We start from the raw sequence: 23,570 nt of genomic DNA, 5'->3' as shown, positions 1-23,570 counted from the left end.
CTGTTTGGACAGAAGTGTGTGTAGTATAGTGTGTCCAGGTCATATTGGAGCGATAGAAACACAATAAGTCTTATTTTTAAATTATCTGATGTTAAAATAGGATCCAAATCCCTCAGATTTCGAGGCCAACTACAACGTGATGTAGGAGTGCGGTTTCCCCGCCCACCAAATTGATTGACAGCCATGTATTAACATGTCTCCGTAGCAGGGCTGGCCCCGTACTGAATGATCTAAATCAGGGGTCTCAAACTCAATTTACCTGGGGGCCGCTGGAGGCAGAGTCTGGGTGAGTCTGGGCTGCATCAGATTTTCCACACGAAATTAATTATATTATTAATTATTAATTTCTAATTTGTTTATCATATTTTGTGTTTAAACAATAAAAAATTGAGATTTGAGGAATTTTTTGACAAAAAATAAGATGAAAACACAAAGAAAATAAATCAATCAGAGCCACAAACTATCATCCTGTGGACCGCATTTGAGACCCTTCTCTAAATAGTGGAGTATTGCCATAGCAAACCGGCCCACAATTTAGGGTTTTTATCTGTTTTGAAGCCATTTTTAGTTCAATATTATTAGCCCCCTTCAGCAATATTAGTTTTAAATAGTCTCCAGAACAAACCACTGTTATACAATGACTTGCCTAATTACCCTAACTTTACCCTAATTACCCTAGTGAAGCCTTAAATGTCACTTTAAGCTGAATACTAGTGTCTTGAAGAATATCTAGTCTAATATTATTTACTGTCATCATGACAAAGAGAAAATAAATCAGTTATTAGAGATGAGTTATTAAAACTATTATGATTAGAAATGTGTTGAAGTTTGTTTTCCTTCTTTACCCAAAGAGAAATTGAGGGACAAATACACAGGCTATTAACTTTGACAAAGCCCCACCTGTCCTAATAGTTATTAGCCTATTAACATGTCTCTGTAGCAGGGCCAGCCCTGTACATTTGAGGGCCCTAAGCTGAATGATCTAAATCAGGGGTCTCAAACTCAAGTTACCTGGGGCCGCTGGAGGCAGAGTCTGGGTGAGTCTGGGCCGCATCAGGTTTTCCACAAGAAATTCATTATATTATTAATTATTCATTTTTTTTTATCTTATTTTGTGTTTAAAAAATAAAAATAAAGAAATTTGAGAAATTTTTTTTGACAAAAAATAAGATGAAAAAAACTTTTCACAAAAAATTAAAAAGAAAATAAATCAATCAGAGCCACAAACTATCATCCTGCGGGCCGCATTTAAGACCCTTCTCTAAATAGTGGAGTACTGCCATAGCAAACCAGCTCACAATTTAGAGTTTTTAATATTTTTGAAGCCATTTTAAGGTCAATATTATTAGCCCCCTTCAGCAATATTAGTTTTAAATAGTCTCCAGAACAAACCACTGTTATACAATGACTTGCCTGATTACCCTAACTTTACCCTAATTACCCTAGTGAAGCCTTTAAATGTCACTTTAAGCTGTTTAGAAGTGTCTTGAAGAATATCTAGTCTAATATTATTTACTGTCATCATGACAAAGAGAAAATAAATCAGTTATTACAGCGGTCAGGAACCTTTTTTTTTAGCAAAGAGCCATTTCTGATTTTTTTTATTAAATGCATTTTTTAAAGAGCCATGGGGGGGGTGCATCTAACAAAACCTTTATTCATTTATAAACAATACCTTTATTTGTGTCCATGCACAACTCAAAAATGAGCAAATATGATGCATCACAGTGTATTAAGAAAGGACAATTTAAAGATTTTTTTCTTTTTGCCATCGCCACTCATGAATGTTGATTGAATTTGCATGAGGTTACCATAGAAATGAAAGTTGCTTGCACTTTATTGGCGTCACGATTCAAGTTAAACCACAGCGTGTTTAACGCCACACATGTGCATTGGTTGAAAAATCCTTTTATTGTAAACGGAGTTCCTATTTTGCTGTAAAAAATACAATATAAAGGGGGATTATAATAGTATTTTCAATAGAAAACTGATTTTTAGAGACAGTTATAATTTTTGGTCCCTCTTTATATTAAGTGTCCTTAACTAATATGTATGTACACAGAAATTAATCATTTGTTACGATGTACTTACTGTGTAATTACATGTATTTACTGTGCACTAATGCTTGATTAAATACCTGTATGTAATTACATCTGTAATTAACTTCTGTAAATACACTGTTGACCATCCCTTACACCTTAACTCACCCTTAAACCTACCCACACCACCAAACCTGTCCATAACCCTACCCCTATCCCAACTCAAGAGCACCACAAGTGTTCTCAGATACATTATGAACACAGTAAGTGCATTGTATTTATTTTTTAATGCAAGTACAGCGTAGTTAAAGACACTTAATATAAAGTGGGACCTAATTTTTTTACTTTATAATATTATTGAAGAGAGACAGCTGGAGAGCCACATATTTTTAGTCAAAGATCCACACGTGGCTCCCGAGCCTTAGGTTCCCTTAGGGTTATTAGAAATGAGTTATTAAACTATTATGTTTAGAAATGTGTTGAAATTTGTTTTCCTTCTTTACCCAAAGAGAAATTGAAGAAAAAATATACAGGCTAATAACTCTGACTCAACTGTATATGCAGAATAATGCACTCCAGCCCATTGAATTATTATATAATAATGCACATCATTAATTCCCAACATAATTAATGAACAGAAAGTCTCACCTTAAAGCTGATGATGGTGGATCGTTTGACTCTGACCGCAGGACCTGACAAGTGTGTGTCGTCTGCAGGTGTGTGTGTGGCATCTGCAAGTGAGTGTGCGGCGTCTGCAGGAGTGCGTGTGTCGTCTGCAGTCGAGTGTGTGTCCTGCTCCTCTGAGTCCTCCTGCAGTGGCGTGTGTGGATGCAGGCGTGATTGACAGCTGTCAGTCAACACGCGACGTCCCTCCAGCCCGTGCAGCGAACACGCGCGCAGAGACGAGATCCACACACTCTGGCCGACACACACACACTGCCTCCAGTACTGATGCTTCGGCTCCTGAGACACACAACAGACACACATATAAAGACTGTTATACAGCCACAGCTGGTTATTTATAGGTGTGTGGGTGTGTGGGTGTGTGTGTGTGTGTGTGTGTGTGTGTGTGTGTTTGTAAAAATAATAATTATTACTGTTGTTTAACTTTGAAATCACAGAAGTAAATTGATGTCAATCGTATTTAGTGTAGATTATGAATTATGTAGAAACTACTTTAGTATATACTTAAATATAAGTATAATATAAGTATATAAGTATATACTTATAAGTATATACAAGTATATACTTAGATATAAAAATAATATTAGAACTAGGGGTGGGCCTTCGCTAAACCCCGCCCTCCTGTTGCTACGCCTGTCAAGCTTTCATGCCTGGCACGTCTATTACAATGTGTATGCGCCGGTGTCAGACATTCCCAGGGATATATTTAGTCATTTTTTGGCGAACAGGTGAGATATCCGAGACAAAAAAAGGACTGTAGTATGCATTATAGTGGTATATTCACCACATAATAGGCAACCAATTAGAAAATAACAATCAAAACTGAAGCTAGGTTAGCCTAGCCACCTCATACGCTGATGCGCTGACCATTCAACAGCTTTCATGCACAGCAGGAGAGGTGACATTTACAAATAATCTAATAATAACTAATTAAACCTTGATTTCTCTATTTTTTTAGCCAGAAACCCTGATAGATTAATGTTGTGCAGTGAAATATAGCATTACTAACCAACGAGGAAACATAATTCATTCATAGAAAGAGCAGCCAGAAAGGGGAAACTGATGGATTTGTGCCGAATATTAGCATCATTGACCCATAACAATGTACAGTAGCTATAACTGTTAGCATGTTTGTGTGCTTTTATACCGTTTCTATTCTAAATTACAGTGGAAAAAAATAATAAATTGAAAAGCAAATCCAAGTATTTATAGCAGAAGTGAACAGATAGATTTTCCCTATCAGCAAATATTAATCCCACACCAAATATAAAAGCAGACACTAACCCGGTATAACGACTAAATCTCTAGACAACGGATGAAAACATCAGTGAACTGTAGCTCTGACGTGGACATGAGGGATAAAAATGACTGAAAAACAGCTGCGGGTGAAGTTTATTGATCACAAGTGATCACATCCCGGTTTTGTTGTGTTGATATGCCATTTCAAATATTCGTAGCTTGAAGCAGATGGAAATATGACTGCTATTAGTATGACTACTATTGCGAGGTTTTAAACGGAGCAGTGCTCATAATATCGAGCAGAAAAAAAGAAAAAGTCGCTGTGAAACAGAACCTGCTTTGTATTTTCGTAGGAAACACAGTTTAGATCTGTTTAGGGTAAGAGGGGTGTGAGTTACTGCTGTCGGTCTATCACTGAATGTGTCAGGAATATCAAAACAAAACCAACTTAACCCCGCTCTTTTAGTGCCCCACACAGCTTGATCCACGCTGGTGTTTCTCCACTTGGGTTTGAGGTTTTAGAAAAGGCAATAATTCCACCACCCTGCTTAAATATTTAGGATACCGGCTATCAGATTTGCACAATCCATATGCACAACACCTTAGCTTGTTTCCCTCGCTCGAAAGCATGACAGACCTCCTTGCATGTAGCCACGATTGCTAAGCCACGATTGGTGTGTGACTGTTTCAGGTGTGGCTTAGCGAAGGGTTAATTTGGCGAATTAATTATTTGTATCTTACCATTTCAACTACCTGACCCACGTGGTGTTTGTTTTACACATAAACAAATCATAAATAAATAAAGATAAGTCACACCCAAATGACCACCTGTCAATCACCTTTTCTGTGGGACTCTAGCATGAATAGGCAGAGTGATCTGTGTCCTTATAATGCCGTACACAAACAAAAAGGTGCACAACCAACAGGAACCAACCAACTGTATCTGAGATTTTTACTAAAATGACCAAGCACAAGCACGAAAGCGGAAGATTGAAGCGGTGTACTGACGCTGTGACACGTTACCTGATAGATTCAAAAGGCTGAAGAGTCGTTAGAGAGAGACAAGATTAATTAAATACGTTTACCAACTATAGTGAGACGCCATCCAGCGGAACATCCTTGACAAACTGTCTGACGTGCACTGCTCTCTGGGGTTTTCGCTGACTGCTGGAGCTCAGACGTGCGCATACGCTGCAGCGCATGACAGAGCGTGTGTGTGTGTGTGTGTGTGTGATGACGTGATGTGCGTTTTCAGCAGTATAGTGTGGAGGGAGGGCTTTTCAGAAATGCTAGATGAAACGCTAGTGTGGACGTGAATTGTTTTTGTTCTAAGAGCGTACTTACACTGTGTACAGTTGCCTTGAACCGTGCCGAAGCAAGCTTGTCCACCCCTCCCGTCTCCCCCGATGGCCCAAACTCATATTGCATTCGGGTCTGAGCACGCTTACATCATTGATGATGTGACTGTTCAGTTTAAGAAGCGCTCTCGCACAGCACCGTGGACATTTCTTTATATCGGTTTAGCTGTTTGGGATGCAGTGACACGCAGTCAAATGATTCTCCGAACAGATCCGCCACTTTTTCATAAATAATCATAAAGTCCTCGTGCTGCAGATATTAGGAGGTTTGCTGAAGGTGGAGCTGACGTGCAGTGAGGAGTTTGTGTCTTTAATAAACTACGACACTCTGTGTTCATTAAACAGTAAGAATGATTAATAAATCCATATCAAACAGTCCCTTAAAAGTCACGTCACGTCTTCAGTTTCAAGCTCAGGCATGCTTTGCACTCACAATACAAGTGTACCGCGCCTGAGCCCAAGTGAACTGATTCAGAGCCTGATTCAGAGCACTCACACTTCTCAAATGATCCAGGAAACTGGCCTGGGCACGGTTCGGATAGCATAGTGTGAGTGCACCCTAAAATACCATTGTCAAACTAAGACGTATTAGTGTAAACGTAGTCTGAGTGTGTATTTTTCGTGAGCGGGTTGCTGCTGTGACTGGGGCAGTGCGAAGGATTGCGATGCCAGCTCAGCATCATGATGTCATCAGCCATTGGCGATGACCTCATCTTTCAGCCCAACCCTATTTAGAATATTAGAACAACAATTTATTTATAATATTTAAAAAGTTTTGTACATATTTTAACTGATTATTAAATAATCGATTTGCTCAATTTTTATTTTACATTCTTCGAGTGATATTTCGTGTGGTTAATTATAGTATATTGAAATGAAAATGAGTTTTTAATAATCAGTGGCAGTTTAGTGACGCAATAGACTGATTTCACACAGCCGCCATTTTTAGAAGCGAAATCGAGGCTGCGGTGGGAAGAAACCCGGAAGTATCGCTGGGAGTTACATTGGAATGTTGTGTACCTGACTTTATATCTTATCAGCGAAGAGAAAGTGACACTAATTTATCATTTCACCGCCTTCCGAGTGACCCGAAGGTCCGTTCTGAATGAATGATGAAAATATAAAGGGATATCAGAGCTCATTTTCAGCTAAGTTAAGGGAAATAGCACTAGTTAGCTAACGTTTTCTTTCCCAAACACACATTTTAGATGCCATTTATCAGACTCAAGCTAACGAACTGATTCTGTCACTATATTAGACTCGTCATGATACTGAATTAAAAGAAAAACCCTCCATTTCCCGCTAACATTTAAGGCACTGCTAATGGCTTTCTTAAAACAGCGCTGATTGGCCATTGTGTTCATGTGCTCAACAGAAATGATTGTGATTGGCCGAGAAGGTCATCAGTTCACCCTCTGCTGTTTACAGAGCACACACAGACGAGCCGAGCTATCTGCTTGATGACTCGACTGATCTTCACGGCTCATTCAAGCTCCAGTGTTCATGTATGTTCATGCTCCTGTGTTTGCACTGGGTGAAGGGCGGTAAACTGATGAGCAATGGTGAATACTATGGTAAATCAGCGCTGTTTATAAACGCGCTCAGCGACGCTTCAATGTTAGCAGGAAATGGAAGTTTTTAAAACTTCAGTACCGGGACAACACTTACAGACAACACGAGGGTGTGCTACAGAGGACTGCAGGGTTTTATTGCTCACTGGGTGACACAGGCTGAAGCAGGGAAGCGTCCCCACGGTGTTTAACTGGTGCCATGAACTGAAGCCTAGGAGGACACTTGAGCATATTACTCTTAAAGTGATGTTGTTTGACGCTAAATTGCTTTTAATAGTTTAAATTAAACTGAACTTAATGATATTAAAGGGATGTTTACACCATTTCTGCATTCTGAAATCTCGGCAACAGCTGGAGGTTTATAGTCCACAGCATGTTCCTGCAATGTTTACAGTGCTGGTCCTATACTTCCGGGTTTCTTCCCACTGCAGCTTCGCTTTGGTTCTGTAAAATAGTGACTGTGTGAAATAAGCGTGTGTGATTGATTGTGGGACAAAAGAGTGGAGTGAGAGGACTGTCACACACTGAGGAAGGCATTACGCCAAAACGTTTGTGTTTTGCATCACCTGAAGAATGTAAAATAAAAATTGTAGGAAGCAATTATTTAACGAGTGCGAATCATGACCTTTTGAACAATATTACTGACTAGATTAACACACCAAAAAAGTTTTTTTGTAAATGGCGAGCGCGCAGGGCAAATTTCATTACTACAACTGATGATTAAATTATTATTTTACTGATTATTATTACATATTTCTAAAATGTTTTAATTAGGATTGTAACAGGTTATTTATACGTGTATTACGTGTGTGTGTTCATAATAATAACATTCATTCATTTTCTTTTCAGATTAGTCAGTTTATTAATCAGGGGTCGCCACAGTGGAATGAACCGCCAACTTATCCAGCACATGTTTTACACAGCGGATGCCCTTCCAGCTGCAACCCATCACTGGGAAACACTCATACACACTCATTCACACACATATACTATGGACAGTTCAGCTTACCCAATTCCCCTATTTCGCATGTGTTTGAACTGAGGGAAACCGGAGCACCCGGAGGAAACCCACACCAACACGGGGAGAACATGCAAACTCCACACTGAAACACCAACTGACCCAGCCAGAGCTTGAACCAGCGACCTTCTTGCTGTGAGGCAATTCTGCTACCCACTGCGCCACCATGCCGCCCCATAATAATAATAATGATAATTTAATCACTGTTATTTAGAGTTTGAAATAACAGAAGTGAATTGATATTAGCATTTGGTGATCATTATTCAAGTAGAAATTACTTTAATATATAGAATTATATAGAACAACAATAAAATCATTGAATATTAAAACCATGTGAGTGTGTATGGGTGTTTCCCAGTACTGAGTTGTGGCTAGAAGGCCATTTGCTGCGTAAAAAAACCTGCTGGATAAGTTGGCGATTCATTCCCCTGTGGCGACCCCAGATAAATAAAGGGACTAAGCAGAAAAGAAAAGGAATGAATGAATGAATGATCACTGTTATTTACGTTTGAAATAACAGAAGTGAATTGATATCCCCGGGATCCTCCAAATGAAATTCAAGTCTTTTTAAGACCTTTTTCACAACATTTTAATTGAAATTCATACCCATTCTGACAGTAATATGAGGGAAAAATGTCAAATCTGTATAAATGTTGAACCCTAGGAAATAATGATGTACAAGTGACTACTTGAATTGAATAAAAGATTTTATTTAAGTTATCAGTTATATTTAATACATCCGCAACAGCGTAAAACACATTCGATTATTAATAAACTAATAAATTTGAACTTTGTGTTGAACACTAAAGCCTTCGCAGCTCTGCTGCCTTGGCTGCAATTTCCACTCTCCAGTCCTGTCAACTTCTGCTTGTGGCTTTTTCTCACTGCGATTGCCGTAGAGTTGGTGTTGAGCCACAGTAAGATAGGATGTTCCTTGGCTGTGGTGGCAATGCTTCTAATGTAGAAATTAGAGGTGTGAACCTACACTGGTCTCATGGTTACGATTATCATGCCATCGATCCGGTTCAATTTGATATCTCAGTGCATACACAGTTTTATATTTTTTTTTGGGGGGGGAGGCTGTCTGTATAAACACACGCACGCGCACACACACACACACACACACACACACACACACACACACGCACACACACACACACACATATAAACACAATGCACGAAGCAAGCGACACTCAGCATTGCGGTCTCCCTCATTCACACACATAAAAACACACACACACACACACACGCACGCACGTACGCGCGCGCTTGCTCTGGAACAATTTACCAACCGCTTCCACGCTTTATTCTGAAATGTATTCCTGTGCTGCAAGAAATCTGGTCGGTTCCCGCAGTACAGTAGACCTCTATCCAGAAGTATCACTGTAAAAGCGGAGAGGAGAGGAAAAGTCCCGCCAGCAGGTCAAATGGGCCACAGTCAGTCAGTGAGAGAAGCCTTTGACTTTTAAAAAGCTATTTATTTTACAGTATGTACAATTAAAACCATTTCATTTATAAAACCAAATGTTTTATCTTATTCCCAGTCAAAAAAAATGTTATTATTGTCTTCCACAAACACAAAACCTTTGTTAATCCACCATTGTTTTTCAAAACTCAATTCGTCACTGTTTATTTGATAATATTCATATTCTAAACCAATTCTTGATTCTACAAAAGCTTTAAACAACATGATTACATTAACTTCCTGATCTTCCAAGCTCTGTACGCCTTCCAGATAGCTAACTTTGCCTGGCCAATCAGAAGGTTGGAATCAATACAAATCTCTTTTTTTTATTAAAAGAGTACTTGTGACCATGAATGAATATTGTATTTGTGAAATTAAGACCTAACCTATCCTAATTTAAACAAAAACACTCTTGCTGGCAAAGAACAGTGCAAAATTCCTATTGCAAATCACCAGGGGCCTCATGCATCAACGCTGCGTACGCCAGATTTCACGCTCTCGTTTGGATTTACTTATGATGAAATGAACGTGAGAATGTGTGCCGGTCCACGCCAGCTTCATGTCTGGCGTACGTGGATTTCTTGTGTGTGTGTTTTATTTCCATTAGTGACTCCTAGAGGCAATTATGTAAATTGCACACTATAAAGTATCTTTGAGCCGTGCAATGGCAGCTGTATGGGACGGGATCATCCGCATGTCTAGCAGCTATATAAGGTTTCCACACCATGCAGTTGACCAGCCAAACATTAAAGCACAGCTTGCAGTGATCGCCGGTTTTCCCAATGTAATCGGAGCGATCGACTGCACACACATTGCTATAAAGGCGCCATCTGAAGCTGAATTGCATACGTGAATCAGAAACATTTCCATTCAATAAATGTGCAAATAATATGTGATGCACACACTTATTAATGATTCCTATTTGTCTTCCTCGAGATGAAGAGTAGACAAAATCTGATATGTAGAGGGGGAAAAAGAAGATTGAGTTTATCAGACGCTGGATTTGAACCGGGTTCATGATTGAGCGTGTCAAAACATGCTGTTTAGCGCTTTGCAAGCTACGCCACTCACGCTGTTAAAGATACTACTAAATTTTACACCTTTACATCAGACTATTTCTTTTAGTAATCCACTCAGTGCGATGTTCAGACGCCACTGTGTTAACCGCGTCAGCTAAACTCTCACACTCTATTTATTTCTTTTGTTTTTAATTCAGGAAGAAAAACTTGCAAATAACACCGTTTATCTCCGGTCTACCTCTGATAGGAGCACCTCTAATTCACATTCTGTTCACAGTTTCTCTTCTTGCTTGCTTTTGCGTTGCTTTTTCGTTTGGTTTTGCCGAAGTACAGTCATTAGCATATTCATACGGGGGAGGAGTCAGGGAGGGGTTTTGCGCACGTGCACTCAGTTTTACGTTAATTCGGATATACAAAGAGAATATGTGTGGGATTTCGCGTACGCAGTGTTTCATACATCTGATCTTTTTACTGCGTACGCACATTTACAGCTTTGTGCATACGCAATGTTTTAGTATGAATTCAACGCAAGTCTTCGTACATGAAGCCCCAGACCTTTTTGGGAGCGAGAGAGAGGGTTTACTTTCATTCTCTCAATCGCAGTGAAATAAGAGCTTCTGCTGTAAGTGTCAGTGAATTACACACGCAGTGGAATTGAGCACAGATTCTGCGTTCTCACAGTTGGAGCGTTGTAAATACTAGCGCTCGCCTCAAGCTACGGCGGCGCTCTTTCTGCTATGATGTGGAGCGCGACATGCACTCAACGTTACGCTGCATGATTTTTTCATTAGCCTACAGTAGTAACAGTTAATTTTGTTGTAGTATTTACTTTAAACCTAGCAAAAGCAAAACTAAATAAATAAAATAAGCCCTTTGTAAAGAAATCCAAGACTCTGATACCAAATTCAAGGTTATTAAGGCCTTAATTTGAGATGATCAAATTTAAGACTTAATCAATGCTTTTAAGACCCCGCGGGAACTCTGGATATTAGCATTTGGTGTGGATCATTAATATGGTAGAAATTACTTATTAAAACAACAAAACTATTCAATAATAAAACATTTATTATCAAATATTTTTACTAATTAAAACAATTTTTTATGTTTTTAAATTACTGTTAAAAAAAAAAGAAAAAAATCTATAAAAAATGATGTTTTGATTGACTAATTATTTAAAAGATAACTGATTTATAGCTGTACTGTGTGTGTGTGTGTGTGTGTGTGTGTGTGTGTGTGTGTGTGTGTGTGTGTGTGTTCATAAAATAATAATAATTTAATCACTGTTGTTTAAGTCTGAACTCACAGACATGAACTGATGTTAATCTTATGTGGTGTAGATCATCCATGATGTAGACTAATATTTACAATATATAATGTATTTATAGAAATAACATAATAAAACAGGTAAAAGTATTTTTATATTTGCAGATTTCCTATTTTAACTGATTATTCATTAATATATCTGTCATTCATAATAAAATCTGTCTGATTTTAATGTTGTTTAAATGATTTATTTGAATATAATGTACTGCAGTGTTTTCAGACTCACCCTGATGAAGAGCGCCACCGAAGACCCTCCGTCACTGAGGACGAGGCAGAAGAAGCGTTTCCCACAGATGAACAGCAGAGGACCGACAACACACACCTGCCCACCCACACACACCTGATCCTCACAGCTGATACACACACACACACACACACGCACACACACGCACACACACACAGTCATTAATCTTCTGATTATAACACACAAGCACATACAAAAACACACACACACACACACAGGCACAGATATATACAGTACAAAAGTACAAACACACACACACACACACACACACACACACATATATACATATATATATATATATATATATATATATATATATATATACACACACACACACACACATGCATGAACGGCACACGCAGACATGCGCACACACGCGCACACACGCACACACACACACACACACACACGCACACACATACACACGCACAGACATGCAGACAGACACACACACACACACACACGAACACAGACATGCACACAGACAGACAGACACACAATTACACATGCACACACAGAGACACACATATACACACACACACACACACATCCAGACAGACATACACACACATTTATACACATGCACGCATACACACACTCACATACTGTATATCCACGTATATATACCCACACACACAAACAGATATGCACACAGACATCCAGACACACATATATACACACACAAAGAGAGAGACACAAACATACAGACACACACACCTGTGTGCAAGCAGCTCAGCTGCGTGTCTTACACTCATAACCTCAGTCAGGGCTCCGCCAGGGTCAAAGGTCATGGCCTCCAGGGTCACGCACACTGGAGGGTCCACCACCTCCAGGTAACCCGCTGCTCCAGGTGCATTCTGGGGGATGTAGTTCCATGTGGGAAACAGCATCAGCCTCCCCAGCCAGAGACAGGAGGACTTCAGCATCTGGACACACACACACACACACACACACACACACACACACACACACACACAGTAAAGATGACACATGGCCCCAGCTGGGTCAGTTGGTGTTTCTGTGTGGAGTTTGCATGTTCTCCCCGTGTTGTCGTGGGTTTCCTCCGGCTGCTCCGGTTTCCCCCCCCAGTCCAAACACATGCGCTATAGGGGAACTGATTAACTAAATTGGCTGTAGTGTATGGGTGTGAGTGTGAATGAGAGTGTATGGGTGTTTCCCAGTACTGGGTTGCAACTGGAAGGGCATCCACTGTGTAAACCATAAGCTGGAATAGTCGGCGGTTCATTGAGCTGTGGAGACCCCGGATTAATAAAGAGACTAAGCTGAAGGAAAATGAATGGATGAATAAAGAGTTTTTGGAATGTAGATTTATTCATGCTTACATCAACAAGGCTCCGCCCCCACCTGATGATGTTTCTACATTATTATTGTTATTTACCATACACAGGACGCTCCCTCCTGCGTCTCTCACTCGCCACTCTCCCTCACTCGTCCCGTCAGCCCGTCCGTCACACAGAAAGCCAATCAGAAGCAGGTTGTCCCGTGGCAGTGCTTTATAATTGGGCAGCATTTGCTCCGCCTTCTTGGCCTGGTCCCGGTAGTGGGCGGAGCTCCAGTGGAGGCTGCTGCAGCAGGCGGTTCGCTGATCTCGAATCAGCTCCGACACGGATACAATCCTGACCACAAAAACAGAGATGCATATATCTGAATATGCATGAGGACACAAACCTGACCAGAGAAACTGGGATATGAATATTCATGAGCAAACAAACCAGATCGGAAATCAATGCATACACATATTTGAATATTCATGGGGACTTAAACTAAATGAAAAAATGTGAATACGCATATTTGTATATTCTTGATGACGTAAACCTGACCGGAAAAATGTAGATACACATATTTGAATATTCATGAGCACACAAACCTTACTGGAAATCAGTGGATACACGTATTTGAATATTCATGAGCACATAAACCTGACCGGAAATCAGTGGATACACGTATTTGAATATTCATGAGCACATAAACCTGACCGGAAATCAGTGGATAGACATATTTGAATATTCATGAGCACACAAACCTTACTGAAAATCAGTGGATAGACATATTTGAATATTCATGAGCACACAAACCTTACTGGAAATCAGTGGATACACATATTTGAATAGAGAAAGAGAGTTTTAATTTTATTGCCATGTCAGCTTCTATGGCTATGTCATGGCAAAAAATAAAAATAGATCAAGTTTACCACATTTTATAAATACCAATTTTCTATAATTCTAAAAATATTCAAACAATTAAAAGTAATCAACAGCAATAAATAATATACACGGTAAAATACATAAATAATAATGATAATAATCTAAAACCTTTTGATAAAAATTGTACAATTTTAGATGGATTCACATTTAAAAATATTTCACATATTTGAATATTCATGAGCACAAAAACCTGACCGGAAATCAGTGGATACACATATTTGAATATTCATGAGGACATAAACCTTACCGGAAATCAGTGGATGCACGTATTTGAATATTCATGAGCACACAAACCTGACTGGAAATCAGTGGATACACATATTTGAATATTCATGAGCACACAAACCTGACCGGAAATCAGTGGATACACATATTTGAATATTCATGAGCACATAAACCTGACCGGAAATCAGTGGATACACATATTTGAATATTCATGAGGACATAAACCTGACCTGAGAAATGTGGATACACATATTTGTATAAGGACGTACACCTGACCGGAAATACATCGTTACACATATTTGAATATTCATGAGCACACAAACCCGACCAGAAAAACACCAAAACACATTTGAATGCTCATGAGGACAAAAACGTGACCAGAAAAACTTGGATATAGATATCTGAATATTCATGAGGACATAAACCTGACCGGAAAACATGTTTGAATATACATGAGGATTTAAACCTCGCCAGGAAAATGTGGATAGACATATTTGAATATTCATTAAAGCTAAGCAGCGCTTGAGTGTGAGTAAATGATGATCCAGCTGTTTAAATAGATGGTGGTGGTGGTGGTCAGACTCACCTATAGCTCACAGGTAAATCAGTGTAGTCTGACCCGACGGCTCTCTGAACCTTCTCCACCACAGACTGAGCCAGACGAACCACAGAGACCCCATCAGAGTCCAGGAGTGGAGAAAACTGCTGCTGCACCGCCTCAAACACTGCAGAGAGCCAGCGCTGATCCTGAACACACAAACACACATCAGTAGGGCAGTGTGATATGATGACATACAGCGGGTAAAATAAGCATTGAACACAGTCATGTTTTTTCCTGGGAACTATATTCGTAAAGGAGCTGTTGATCTGGACTTGAAGCAGATTTTGATAAAAACTGAAGACACAAAAACTGAATGAAGACTCATGCATTGCTCAGGTGTGAGTTTCTCACAGACTTCAACAGAGAGTGTAAATCTTGATGCCTCTGTGGCTCTCGTCTATCAAATCTGAGCTTTATTCCGTATTTTCTATTGGATTCGGTACAGGTGATTGGCTGGGCCATTCTACAGCTTGATTTTCTTTCTCTGAAAGCATCTGAGAGTCTCCTTTGCTGTGTTTTGCACCATTGTCTTGCTTAAATGTCCATCCTGGTTTCATCTTCATCCTCCTGCTAATGTAGATGTTGGACTGATTAGATTAGTTGAACTAATTAGTTTTCTTTGCATGTAAGGATTTCTTTGGTTGCCATCAACGAGGCCTGTAACAATAATCAATATATCGACTTATTGTGCAATACTTGGACATGACCTCAATAATATTAGGTGTAGCAATTGTAACGGAGGCCAGCTAGTAAGTGCTGTGCAGGTAAACCTCACTCCTCTGACCTCTAAAGGTGCTCTAGCAACAGACGCTAGAGGCCATGGTCTTTAGCCTCCTTGTTAGAGCACCCGACTCCCATGCGGAAGGTCCAGTTCGATACCAACTCGGAGCGGGTTGGATGACCTTGGACCGCCGGGTTACACAATAAATATTTACAAATTCACAAAAAACGTTGAAGCCATTTACCATGACATATACATTCTAACTCAACGCTGTGGACATTTACCTACTAGGACATTTAATAGTGCACATGAAGAGTTCAGATGCAAAAGCCGCTAAACTTAGCTTATGGCATTGAGTGAATTCTTTAGGCATGTAGTACACCATCAACAAATAGATTTGCTTCTAATCTTCCAAACCCCAGCATCAGCGCATTCAGAAATAACATTTTGTTGGCAAAACCGCTAAACGCCACTTGCCTTTGACAGCAAAAGCCGCTACATCCCGAGAGCCAATCAGAAGGCACGAATCGAATCATGTTTTCAATGTAGCGGCGAGCTGATACGCCAGCTTTTATGATGAGACTGCTTTATTCCACTTTCAATTTAGATTTTAAAAGACGGAGTTTGATGAAGTGGATGAGCCTGTCCGACTGTCAGAATCTCAACTTACAGTACCCTTAGATAAAAAAGGTATACTGTGTATTTTATACAGGTTGATCTCCTCTTTCTCTACCTCTCCTTCCCTTATTAAACAAGATTGGGGGTCAGACCCTACTCTTATATTCCAGGACGAGACGTGGAACCAGATTTTGTCCTGCATCATACCTCCTCTATTCGTGCACGACTTTGCCTTATCGAAAATTTTCTCATCGAATACATTGGACAAAAGTGAGCTTGGCAAAAATAACTCAAGACTTGGACCTGATATGTGATCGCTGTTATCAAGCACCTGCAGACTTAATGCATATGTTTTGGCTTTGTCCATCAATCAATTCATTCTGGCTATCAATCTTCACGTGTTTCTCATCGGTGACAAAGATGCACATCGAACCGTGTCCTTTTGTGGCATGGGACGATAACCGGTTTTAAGGTTTACCGCGGTTTGGAAAAGTCACGGTTTTAAAACCGGAAAAGTTTTCTGTCATATCGTTCCTACGGTATATGCAAGTTCTGTTTTTTCAACAACTGCTTCATTCAGCTTTTTAGCCTTTTAACCGCACGTCGTTACGTGATCCACAGACACAAATTGAGTTTTATTTACTTGCTATTTGTATTTTTTATCAATTAAACCAAGAATATAGAGTATTTTTACAAACATAACAGCGTTTGACCACACTTTGTAGCTGCCAGCTTCTTGCATCTGTGTTTTCTTACTCCAGGCAGTAAAATCCCATTCATTGATTGCTCATGTTTCGCGCTCGTTTGTTTTACTGCATTTCGATTTACAGCTAATTAAAAATACAGTATTTTAATGGTGCATGTTTACAGTTCCAAAATAAGGGACAACATTTATTTATTTTTTTTACCCAGACAATTAAACAAAGATATATATTTAGAGCAGTAATCACGATACCGTGAATCTGTGATACTTTTATCCAAGGTTATCATACCGTCAGAATGTCATACCGGACCAAGCGTGGTCCTCTTATTGCACTTACTCCGAATACAGCAGGGTTATCGAGCTATACTGCAAACGTCCTTGCATTTTTTTAAGCAAGACGGTGCATTTTTAATATGGAAACAAAGATTTCCCTCAAGTTTAACAACTGGTTCCGAGATGCAGTGAGCTGCATCCATTAGGAAAAAATCAGATACTAAGGCTTTTTCTGAAACATGGGACAATTTTGTCATATCACCTAACATTATAACAGAGCTGCTTTACTGCCTCGCACACCACTAAGACCTGTTGCACAAAGCCTGTAACAGAGTTTTTTTCCAACATTTTAAAGGTTTAACTAGGCTAAATATTAAAATCAAGAGTTCAGCAATTAATAGAAGCAAATAATAATTACCATAACATTGACAACAATGATTGACAATCTAATTTACATATGAGCATTTCCAGCATTACGGATGTGTGTAAAAACAGAATGCATATTGAGGTAAAAGTTGCTTTTATATTTGCACATTGCTTCATTTTTGAACAGAAACAGCTTCTGACACAATCTCTATGTTGTTTATTACTCTACTTTAGATATTTCAGTCTGAAATGGCATGCAAATATGGCTCCAAAACAACATTAGCTCTATTTAATCAACTGTGAACAATGTTGTACTTTGACAGTCATTGGATGATAAAATTATTTCACTATTTAGGATTTGGAAAGAATACTTTTCTGAAATTATATTATTGAGGTGAATGTCTAAATGTGCGAATATAAAACCAACTTTACCCCAACAGAATGTATAAGCATACTGAGGACGTCTATTTATTTTTTCCATAACAGAGTTGAGGGATCAAAATAAAGATAAAAGGATAAGATATGTCTCTCTACAGAACAAAAAAAAAAATACTCAATTTATTTTATATTTAAGAGGAAAATGTGTTTATGGATGTGACGTATGTGAAATTGACACTTGTGTGACTTTGGTATATCAAATAAGAGTTTAAAACATTAACAGTCATTTGAGTATTTTTACAGTCCTGTCAAATACAAGCCTACAATAACAACTTAGAAAGTCTTTCACTATTTTGGTGAAAACTATTTTTTTCTGTTGCAAGTTTGACATGTGCATGGAATTGCTCATATATAAATCAAGTTCAAAGCTAAATATGCACACAAATAAGTGTTGTTTAATTTTTTCAATTAGCAAAATACTAAGAAAATCCATCTAAATATATGCTATTATATATAAACAACTTTTTTCCCACAAAATCTGCCGTTCGGATCCTGCAAAACACAGAAGCAGAAGGAAAATACAGGACAAATTGTATACATCTGTCAATTCTAATCCTGAACTCAAAGGGGGAAAGCTTAAAATAAACCCAAAGCTGTGTGTGTGATAATTAGACAACAGATCAGAGAACAGTATTAATGGCGAGCGCACAAAGAAAACAGAGTGAGTGTAAGAAAGTAAAGTAATATACCGCTCTGCTGTGGCTTTTAAAGTGGTTTAGAAACTCCTCCATCCGTCAACACGAGCACAGGGTTTCGAGAAGCCTGTCACCTTCATATGTGAGAGAATAGTAGTGTAAATATCAATATTAACGCTGTATAGTAGTGATGTGACGTTGTGCGCAGAGGCTTCGAAGCATGGATCAAAAAACGACCCACCTCGCAGTGAAGCGGTGTACTGGAGCTTGATTCGTTTTGCCATCATCACGTGATCAGTGACGTCTGAAGCGTCATTTTCGCCTATACCCACGTGACTGCTTCGAATTTTGATTCAAAGGTTTATTCAAAGGAACCTGCTGGTATCCTGTAGGAATTATGAAATCCAGCAGGACAAAATGACTATGTGCAGGCAATTCCTACAGGTTTTAGAATCATGCAGTACTTTTACAGAAAGGATTTATGTTTGCCCCCTGCAGGATAGCTGGTGTCCTGCAGGAATTATAAAATCCTGTAGGACACATTGACACTATGACACTGTGACAAATCCTGCAGGAGTTTATAATTACTGCAGGACTTGCAGGACTTATTTGCTGTAACTGGAATTAAAGAAAGAAATTCTGTCACTTGCTGTTGGTAGCAATTTAATATGAGTTCTAACAGATAAACAATACAACAAACAAACAAAAAATGAAGAAATACATAAATAAATAAAAGTATTCGAATAGATTAAAGGCAATTATAAAAATCAACCATTACTCTGAAGCATTCAAATTATGCATTAATGCAAACAAACAAGCTCTACACGTTTACATTTTATTTCTATACTTTTTTATTTCATTTATTAACACGTTAATCCAGCTATTTTAATTCAACTCTCATCTGTTTGGTTGGATGCAAAAGAAGAAAAAAACTGCAAGACCGGTTCTTGAGGTAGACACATATTGAACTGTGCATTTTATGAGTTCAACAGAGCCTCTTTCTTTTAAAATGTTTGTTGTTGTTGTTGTTATCCCCAATTCTGTCTTTTTGACCTGAGCAACCTATGTTATTCTGTCTCCATTGCCTTTTTGGAACTGGTGCCTCTTCGTTTAAGTACACTTTTTATTCCATTTTTATCCTTATAAAAGAAGCAGGTTAGGGTTATTGTTAGTGTTATTGGTAAACACAATGTTTTTCTGCTATGTTAGAGTAAATGTAATTAGTAAATTATTATAAACATTTATTAAACATTTTAAATGAAAGATATAAATGCAAAATTGAAATTAGATAATGCATTGCTGCCAATAATGTGTAGGTCTATATTATACACGTATTTTAAGTTAATAATGACTACTACTAATGTATATGTGTGTGTGTAATATTTGGCAAAATGGACTTGAGTAGACACATTATAACAAATATTTTTTATAAACAGACTTATTTCTTTAAGAAAATAAAGTCTTTGTTTGTGGAATACGTGTGTTTTAATCAATCTGCTTTACAGGTTCATACAGCCTTTTACACTTGAAAGGACGCTCGTTTTCGCCACCTACTGGCGTAACAGTGTAGTTTACATTATAAAGTCCGGTAAAATGAATCATTCAGAGAAAAGAATCGATTCATTGAGATGACTCGCTTCACGTCGCCGATTCGAATGCAGGTCAGTCAACTGTCACCAACCGTCTTCTGAAAGTATTTTTCTTAAGTTATTTTATCGTTAAAGTGCTCTAATACTGCTCTGTTTTACTGTTAAATCAGTAAATTGCTTTGTAACACCAAAACAAATGCTTATTTTATTTTTACAGTCGAGATCACATTAACAATACTATAACAATACTTATGCTATAAACCTCATTTTATTTATTGGAAAGTTTTTTATACACAAATGCAAATATACTCAATGTAAGCCAAATTTTTTAGTTTTTAAACGAGAACTGGTACTTTATTTAAAAACCATCACAGACCCTCTCAACAAGAAAGCTGTTAAAACTTATAAAACATGTGCTTTATTTAATATCCTGCAATAATTTGTTTTATGTCATGTGCCCTCAAGTATTTTTCCCTTTTTTTTTCTTTTTGTTGTTGTTTGTCTCATTTTCTTTCTCGTTGTCTTTCTGTGCTTTACCTATATTATATTTGTTATAAAATTCTTATATTTCTCTTGTCCCAAAAAGTAATATTTCTATTGATTGTACCATATTTCTTTTAGTTCTGTATCTGTATTTGTTGTAATGCATTGTTATTTTTGCAATAAAAAAAACAATACTTATGCTGACATAATATACACAGGCCTACTACCGCCCATCATATAAAACTTAATTTAAAAAATGACTATATGAAATGATTTTTTTTTATCATTGTTAAAGTAAACAGTGCTTTGTTTTGTATTTTCACTGCTTATAATTGGTGCAAATATAGTTCTTTGTTCCTCAGAAATCATTTTGATCGACGGCCGGACAGCAAACTACCCGCTAGCAGGATCATTGAGGTAAAACTGTTGCCATAGATACAGTCAGCTGAAGCCATCAGATAAATGTGTGTGTGTCTGTGTATATATATATATATATATATATATATATATATATATATATATATATATATATATAACCTACAGAAAAAGAAATGTTAATATGGGGATGTTGCCCATGAGGATGAAAGTTCACCAGCCACAGTTCTAGACATTGATGGTAAAAAGTACAGCAAACATCAAGACTTGTGATCATGAGTAGGCATAGGACAATAACTGGTTTCAAAGTATGTCAGTTTGGAAAAACACAGTTTTTAAAGCACTAAAACTATCTGCTATACCGTTTCTGAAGTATTTGTAAAGGTTTTTATGTGTTGTAAAGAAATCGGTGTTTTTGAAACTAATGACGACAGCAGAAGTCAATGATTTATTTAACTTATTTAGCCTGACACGTTTACCGTTCCAAAATATTTAAAATCTTTCCTAAAATAAAATATATTGTGTTTAAGTTTAAGTTGTTTTTTTACTCCGATATTGAAAAATAACTTATTTTAGAGCAGTAATTGATATTTTTAAGTGATAAAAGTGATGAAGTGATATTTTTATCCAAGGTTATCACACCACCAGAAACTTGCCCATGCCTAATCATGATTGAAGATAAGTGTTTTCAGCTTTGTTTATTTCTCTTTAGAGAACAACAAAACTCTCAGGAGGGGGATGTTCAGGAGAGGGGAATTTACAGACACAGCACAGAAGAAATTTGCAGATGTACCAATAAAAGTTATCAGGGCAGCACTCAGGGAAAAAGTAAATGATGAGCACAAGTTACGAGTAAGGTAATAATTTGTACACACACACACACACACACACACTTGTATGGACCCTTTTCAAATTTGCGTGTTTCTTAGCAGCAGAAATGATCATAGTTGGTAAACTCAGAGCGAAGTGAATAGGAGAGTACAACAGATAATTTCTTTACAATTCTTTTTGCTGAAATAATAAAAGAAAAACTCCAGGATGGTGTTATCAAGACTTCCAGAAAAGGAAAAAGAAAATAGTGTGAGACTGGTAACGACAGCCAGAAGAGAGAATAGTGTCAGATGTACTGTCCTGTCCCCAAAGACACTTCATTAGATATCCATAAGCGATCATTCGTTTTTTGTAATTTGACGTAAAGATTGTGTTATACATTAATACATATTATTGTACATAAGTTAAAAAAAAGGTATTTAGGATTCTGATGACTGTTAAACACATCATATCAGTCTTGTGAAAAGGGTCAATTGGTTGTTTTGGGGGATTCTTCATAGCTGTAATGGGTTTTGTACAGACTGTATTCTGCCCTACACCAACTCTACCAATTACAGGAAACTTTTTTACTTTTTTATTTTAGGAAAAAGGAGTAAACGCAGCCTGCTGTCAATTAGATTCTGCTTTAGTCTACTTTTTCTCTTTTTTTTTTTTACAATTGTAATAAATAATTTGTGAAAATACGTTGTTTCATTGTGAAATTTCTCTAACTTCATATCTATCCTGCACAATAATCCTGCTGGAACTGTATATTTTAATAGACCTGTAGGGTTGTAATACCTGCAGGAATAATCCCTGCATAAATTTAGTTTTCTTCATAAAATTCCTGCAGGTATTTCTACAGGAAAATGAGCTGAAAATCCTGTAGGAAATCTGCATAATATTCCTGCAGGATTCCTGTGGGGGTTCTTTTGTAAGGGTTCAAGACTAGCACATCACCATCACGTTGCCAGCGTTAACATTAAATTAAATTAGATTCACATTTGGTACTCACACTCTGATTGTCAACCATCTTAACTTCATATTAATGATTTACAGTTTGAATAATCCATATACAGTTTCTGTCCAGTAGAGGGTACTGTGTGACAGAATAAAGGCTAGAGCTAAAGTTGAGGCTTGACCCCGACAGTTCTCTAATTCGGTAGGTGGCGCTGTCACTAAAAAACTAGGGTCCTAGAAATGCGGTCTTACTAAATGCAGGGGCGATTTTAGGATTTTCAGTTTAGGGGGGCTCAGCTCCTGAGGTTAATAAAAAATATATATAAATGATAGAAATAATTAAAATAAAAAAATATATATATGTTACATTTATAAGTAGTAAATTAATGGTAAGACATTAATAACAGTTAAAATGTTTACTATGGTAAAGAAAAAAACTGTACTGCAAAAATAGCCATTTGAGTTCTGAATGAGCCAAACAGGCTCAACACACCTGTTTACCGTAGTAAAAAACACTTTCTATAAGTACATTTTTGTTTTCATGTATTAAATAAGTAAAACTGCCACTTTTCTAACTAAACAGCAAAT

At 37.8% G+C, this 23,570-nt stretch overlaps 1 protein-coding gene across 1 annotated transcript in view; it reads right to left on the bottom strand.

Annotated features, from left to right (window-relative positions):
* The window catches only part of ctc1 (CTS telomere maintenance complex component 1), a 56,189-nt gene extending 37,193 nt beyond the window's left edge, over positions 1 to 18,996 (bottom strand). The window contains exons 1-6 of the mRNA XM_056449325.1: positions 18,820 to 18,996; positions 14,997 to 15,157; positions 13,360 to 13,597; positions 12,678 to 12,886; positions 11,943 to 12,069; positions 2,688 to 3,002 (exon numbers count right to left, since the gene is read on the bottom strand). Coding sequence (XP_056305300.1) covers positions 2,688 to 3,002; positions 11,943 to 12,069; positions 12,678 to 12,886; positions 13,360 to 13,597; positions 14,997 to 15,157; positions 18,820 to 18,861 — 1,092 coding nt within the window. The 5' untranslated portion in view covers positions 18,862 to 18,996. The remainder of the gene's footprint in view (positions 1 to 2,687; positions 3,003 to 11,942; positions 12,070 to 12,677; positions 12,887 to 13,359; positions 13,598 to 14,996; positions 15,158 to 18,819) is intronic.
* Between the last annotated feature and the right edge of the window lie 4,574 nt (positions 18,997 to 23,570).

Source organism: Danio aesculapii, chromosome 23, assembly GCF_903798145.1.
Source record: "Danio aesculapii chromosome 23, fDanAes4.1, whole genome shotgun sequence".
In the NCBI taxonomy this organism is placed as follows: domain Eukaryota; kingdom Metazoa; phylum Chordata; class Actinopteri; order Cypriniformes; family Danionidae; genus Danio; species Danio aesculapii.
Note: the sequence above shows the minus strand (reverse complement) of the source record. Positions and strands in the feature narration are given on the sequence as shown.